Below are 6,677 nucleotides of genomic sequence, written 5' to 3'. Positions count from 1 at the left end.
GGTTAGAGAGTTCACTTATATTTCACCAACTTAAATTTATTTATCAGGTTCAACTGTAAAATATCCTGAAGTAGTTCACAACATGAAATGTAGTACCAAATACAGGTATAAAGATAGATAAAGAATATGTTTTAAAGAATATTTCAAAAGGGAGAGGGAGACTTTGGATTTGAGAATTCTTAAAATTAAGAAGTTACTGAACTGGAATCCAGTGTAAATTACTGAACATAGAGGTAACAAATAAATGTGACCTGGTGCAAGTTCAGATAAAGGCACAAGAGCTTTGGATGGGATTGGATCAATGAAAGGAAGATGGGATGCTGACTGGACCAGGCAGAAACAGGTGATAATGCAGAGGTAGGATATGTAATGGTGGTGATGGAAAACAGATTGGATCAGAAACTTGTGTTGGGTTCAAATAGGTCATCAATTTGGTTCAGTCTCATGAAGAGGATACAATCAGTAGCTAATCCATAACAATTGTTACTACAACACAAACTGGAATTCTGTGCTGATAATTTTGCCAGATTTGACAATCACTGCCCAAGGTCTGCTACTCACTCCCAGCTGTGTGTACCTGTATCGGTCAACCCTATGTAAAGATCCTTCCGGGCAGCTCCTGTCCAACTTATAAGGACAACTTGCACCTGTATTAAGGCAGACTGTGGATCACAGTGAAATAAAGGGAGCTAGAATTAGGGCCTTGATTCCTTTTTAACCACTCTTCCCAATTGTATGAATCCCTTCATCCACTGAGCTTTCCCAATTTGAGAACTCTGCTGTAGCCTGGTTCCATTACAAACATAAACCTCCTAAAAACTAGAAAAATCTTCACCTCTAGATACAGGCCACAGAAGTAAAACATTGAAATGCCAATGTGGCACTTTCTTCTTGGTCTAGATATAGAACTGTTATGGTCAGACCTTTTTATAGTGTGCCTTTAACACTTATAATGCCTTAACTTGTCCTGCTACTGAACAAACAAGGTTAATGTAGCTTAATACAAGGACAATGAATCACAGCAAGACAACAGCTGGTGGCTTGACTTTATTGAGAAATGAATTCCAGCATCATGTCCAAGTGCATCAATGCAAACAAATTAAAAATAAACAAAGAACATGCCCCATGAGGGCCAGCACTGCACTCAACAATTTATCTAGCCACCCTGTTACTGACCTGGAAACACTGAGACAAGGAAATGGAGAGCAATGACCCTGATATTTACAATATTTGGCCTTCACCTGGCACAGCATAGCAGTTCAATCAACTGGATGACTTCAAAACTTAACACAAAGTAGCCCATCTGTGGCAATATAGACATGACTGGGCCAAGGCATTTGTTAAGTAACCGGCAAGAAACATCGGATTGCAATCTCATCCTGCATCAAGTATTGGCAGGTAGTTTTGCACAGTGCACATTAAAAGTTTCATTGAAAGGGAAAGCTTCTAATATTTTTATTTGCAAAACATGCTGGTCAAAATGAGCGACTGATGCACAGAATGTCTAATTGATCTTAGTGGAGAATAGGGGGAAAATAACAAATCCATTGAGCAAATACCAGGTAACATCTGTTTACAAAATGTTTAGCAGGACGTTGCTTAAACTCACTGAAAAGGAAACGAGGACCCCAACTGTACATAGAGAGATTATCAGAACAACACGAGAGACAAAATGAGTGAGGTGATAGCAACACATGTTTCACATCTCCCCCGGTTGCTATGTAGCAATCAGGAGGAACACTTAAAAGGCAATTTTTAAAAAGTAATCAAGTTTACAACATCACCAGAAGGTGCTTGGATAGTTATGTGAGATCAGCCAGAAAATGACATTGTTAATGGATGCCAGCATGGTGACTACACTGCAGCTGCCAGGTTCACACTTGCTCTCCACACAATGAATAACCTGAATGATTTACAAGCTCAGAAACCAGGTTTCACAGCTCGAGGTGATGCTCAAAGGGAGTCTTTCCTGCAAAAAATCTTCCAACAGTTTGGGTATCCGCTCCAGCTCCAGGGAAGATGCATTTTTAACTGAATTTGGCCTTTGAGAAGTCCATCTCTGGGTGTTGCTCCATGAACCTGAGGAGTGTAGCACAGGAAGATTAGATCTAGTTTACATGTTACAAAGAACCAACAATACATACTAAGTAAAGAACTATCAGATTCGGCACTCACTTAATCCCACCAAGTGTGATTTCTAGCTCACCCCATTATGAAACCAAGTAACTTTGCAAAGCAGAGCTCAAAATATAGATTGTCTGCAACTGTCATGAGGCAGTGTATGCTGCAACGATGGCAAGGTGTCTAGAGTTTATCAGTTCATGAAATCCAAATGGAATGGAGGTGCTCTGATGGTAGGGTGCTAATGATCCGGCCCAAAGGTAGGAACATCTGGGTTCCAGTCCCACTTCTTCCAGGTACGTAATAACATCTGTGAACAGATGATTATAAAATATCTAACACAGACACAGATAGCCTTGGGCCTGCACTTTGCAAAGTTACTCATCATGCGTGGGTTTCCTCCGGGTGCTCCGGTTTCCTCCCACAGTCCAAAGATGTGCGGGTCAGGTGAATTGGCCATGCTAAATTGCCCATAGTGTTAGGTAAGGGGTAAATGTAGGGGTATGGGTGGGTTGCGCTTCGGCGGGTCGGTGTGGACTTGTTGGGCCGAAGGGCCTGTTTCCACACTGTAAATCTAATCTAATCTAATCTGTTGTAAGCAATTCTCAGGCCTGGTGTAGCTACGATGACAATGCCTGCCTTGGGGACATGAAGCAGGAATTAAGTTCTTTATTTACAAATTTGTCCTGATCCAGTTTGGTGGGATTTTCTGGATGTCATTCTAAGAACATGGATGTCATTCTAAGAACATGGATGTCATTCTAAGAACATGGATGTCATTCTAAGAACATGGATGTCATTCTAAGAACATGGATGTCATTGTGTCTTATCTGTAGTTGTTAAATGTAGTTGTTTCTTTGCTTTATGCTCCAATGGAGAAGCCAAACCTGAAACATGAATATTTTATCTCTTGCTCAACAGCTACCGCCTGACATGAGTATTTCCAGTATGAACTTGTTTTGATATTAACTATATTCAATCCTAATTTCCCTTCTCCAGAAATGCAGATTCTAACATGTTCGATATCACGGTTTCTATCCTTATGTGACATTTTTCAGAGTTAGGACTACTAAGACCAGAGACAGGATTCAGGAGTGAATTGGTGGATTAATTGCACTGTTAAAACAATTTCCCTCACCTCCACCATCAGACCAAAAAGGTCATAGCTCAATAATGCACTAATTTTTAATTCACTAATCTTGCCTCCAACCTGAAAAGTAACGTGATGCAACTCGAGTATCGACTTGACGGGGGGAAAAAGTCACATCCACAGGAGCCATCATCAGTGAACTGTCAATTTCAATAAAAAAGGTGCAGCTGCATAATCCCATCCATTCAATTCAAGTCTGAACTAATATCAGAGTTTTGTAAGGTGGGAGGACAGGCATTCTAACTCAAGGTAGGATGAAGGACCTACAGTCAGTGCCAAGCAAGGTGTCTTTACTCAACAAGGGAGTGTGCTGTTTTGACTGCTGGGGGATATTTTAAGTTTGCAGCACCTTTGGATTTTTTTGGGGGGAGTGGGGTCAGAAGAGGGAAAAAAAAGCGAATAACAACAATTTGCATATAAATATTGCCATTGTTTTATAAAAACACCCAACATACTTCATGGCATTGATTTCAATCTTCTGTTGCTTGGTGTCTAAATTTGTGTTAGGACAGATGACCAAACAAACAGAAAAAAACTTTAAGGACGTCTGGAAATGAAACTGAGAGGAAGGAGTTTTAAAGGAAGCAATTCCAGAGATAATGGCCAAGGCAACTGAATACATCACTGTCAATAGCGATGTGACAACATATGGGATGCACAAGAGGTCAGAACTCAGGTAGCATATAAAGCAGGTGAAAAAGGGTTTTAAAAAAAAGAGGCATGGTCACAGAGGGAGTTGAAGTTATTAGACAACATTAGAGTGAATTTAAGATGGGGGTAACATATTACAATGTATGAGGACTGAGGTAGTAAATAGTCAGAGATCCAAAGGTCCATGCTGACCAGATATCCCAACCCAATCTAGTCCCCACTTGCCAACAGCGAGTCCATATCCCTCCAAACCCTTCCTATTCATATACCCAAACAGAAGCCTTTTAAATATTGCAATTGTACCAGCCTCCACCACTTCCTCTGGCAGCTCATTCCATACATCCACAACCTTCGACATAAAAAAAAGTTGCCCCTTAGATCTCTTTTGTATCTTTCCCCTCACACCTTTAAGCCACACCTTCTTCTAGTTCTGGACCAATGTCTTGTACAGCTGCAACATGACTTCCCAACTCCTGTACTCAATACTCTGACCAATAAAGGGAAGCATACCAAACACCTTCTTCACTATCCTATCTACCTGTGACTCCACTTTCAAGGAACTATGAACCTGCACTCCGAGGTCTCTTAGTTCAGCAGCACTTCCTAGGACCATACCATTAAATGTATAGAGTCCTGCTAAGATTTGCTTTCCCAAAATGCACACCGCGCATTTATCTAAACGCCATCTGCCATTCAGCTCATTGGCCCGTCCGATCAAGATCCTGTTGTAATTTGAGATAACCTTCTTTACTGTCCACTACACCTCCAATTTTGGGGTCATCTGCAAACTTACTAACTATATCTCTTATGCTAACATCCAAATCATTTATGTAAATGACAAAAAGTAGAGGACCCACACTAATCCTTGTGGCACTCCACTGGTCACAGGCCTCCAGTCTGAAGAAACAGAAGATTTTTCAGGGAGGAGATAAGTCAAAATCTGCTACTTCACAATCCAGGTGTTCTCACATAAGACTTCAATATGAATCAGCTCATCTCTCTCAAACTAACACTACTGCTCAAGTTTCACACTAATGCAGTTCAGTCAACTTCCGTACACGATCACATCCCATACACAATACCAAATTACAACATAATAATGATATACATAGATGATGCTAGGACATCAATGCACATATACTCAAGTCAACACCTTTATTTCCTTGAACTGTCTTACTGTCAGGGCTACACTTCCCTCCTAAACTCCAGTTATAGTGCTCCATAATTTCTCAAGATAATTCACTATTGTAAGCGCAAATGACAATGTTCACCATGCTCAGAAAACTGTTTTAACTATTTGTACTAATCTCGCAAACAGCACAGGACATTGGAAGACACATACATGGCATGAGCTCTCATTCTTAAACCCCTACTCTTTGGATACTCTCCTCCCAACCCAGTTAAGCCCCTACCCAACAAACACAAGTCATCCTGTTTGTTTACTTCAACTTGAAGAGTCCAGTCACTGTTCTCCCATAATCTCTCCATTTCTACCAAAGTTGCCCTACCCCAAAATACGAAGAGATTATCAGAACAACCGTGCACAAGGACAACAATGAATATAGTAGCAGCAAAACACATTTCACATCTCCCTCAGTTACAATCTGGTAATTGCTAGGAGAAGCAGTAAAAGACCTAAATATAATGTGTTACAGATGGTTATGTCAGCTAATACAAATATAACTGATCAATGCCGGAATGGAGGGCTTACTTTTTCAGTATGTCTTGTTTCTTCTGTTCCTCTGAAGTTGGAAGTCCCATGGCTTTCTGTCGTTGATCGTACATCATCTTTTCTACCATGCTCCGTGTTTCACCGTCCAAGTCTGATAACTATGGGTACAAACAGCAGCTGCTTTTACAAGTTGGATTCAGCAATGTCGAGTTGCACTCAGATAGAACTGGATAGGTTTACAATAATTGGGTTTCAAAACAAAAAATAAATTGGAAGATCAAAGGTTCTCAGGCTGTGGAAATAAATCAAATTATCTGATTGCAAATTAGCAAAGAAGGCTAAACAGCTGTTTAAAATATTACAGTATGTAATCAGACAAGATTCAGTGTTTAACGCTTTAGAACCCCACTTGCTGTAACCTGAATTGCAACATTAATTGTTTGAAAAGGTGCAAAATTTGGATTTCCAGAAAGGAAGTAATCTGGTTTTAAGTTCTGTATAGTAGAATAAAGAAGGAGATGAAATGTTCTATAGGCCAGTTAGAGGATCAGAATGCTTTAGGAGGAGACAAAGCTGGACAGATTCCAGAAATAAGATTGAATAAAGGACACTGAAAGATTTTAAGAATAAGGGCAAAAATTTTAAACTTCATTTTTTGGTGGACAAGTAGTAACAGCAGATCAACGAAGAATAGAGGTAAAGAGAAAATATGATTTACTGGATATAGTATGATCAGAAATAGAGGTGTTGGCAGGGTTGTATGTAAATAGAGTGCAGAGGTGACCACAATATGATTTAGGACTTTGGTTATTATATGCTGGTGTCAAGGACTAGGGTTATTTTTCAAAGAGAGAATTCCAGGTGGTTGACAGCACACTACTAAAGGTAAAGGTAAAGTCACCACTGTCCCAGAATATCATAAGGCTGCTCTCAAGAGAGAGACGACGACTGCTGTGGCTTACCCAGAGGGTCACCAATGCTTCAGGCGAAGGCAGGGTCGAGAAACTGGAACCTTTGTGTCCCCAGCCAATATAAAACTTCAACCTATGCTGTTGGTATCGCTCTGCTTTACACACCAGCTGT

At 40.3% G+C, this 6,677-nt stretch overlaps 1 protein-coding gene across 1 annotated transcript in view; it reads right to left on the bottom strand.

The window, feature by feature from the left end:
• Window positions 1-1,034: 1,034 nt before the first annotated feature.
• nudc (nudC nuclear distribution protein) overlaps window positions 1,035-6,677 on the bottom strand; it is a 21,850-nt gene continuing 16,207 nt past the window's right edge. The window contains exons 8-9 of the mRNA XM_060847260.1: window positions 5,634-5,752; window positions 1,035-2,079 (exon numbers count right to left, since the gene is read on the bottom strand). Of these exons, the coding sequence (XP_060703243.1) occupies window positions 2,028-2,079; window positions 5,634-5,752 (171 nt within the window). The 3' untranslated portion in view covers window positions 1,035-2,027. The remainder of the gene's footprint in view (window positions 2,080-5,633; window positions 5,753-6,677) is intronic.

Source organism: Hemiscyllium ocellatum, chromosome 30 (genome assembly GCF_020745735.1).
Source record: "Hemiscyllium ocellatum isolate sHemOce1 chromosome 30, sHemOce1.pat.X.cur, whole genome shotgun sequence".
In the NCBI taxonomy this organism is placed as follows: domain Eukaryota; kingdom Metazoa; phylum Chordata; class Chondrichthyes; order Orectolobiformes; family Hemiscylliidae; genus Hemiscyllium; species Hemiscyllium ocellatum.
This window is presented reverse-complemented; position numbering and strand designations above follow the sequence as displayed.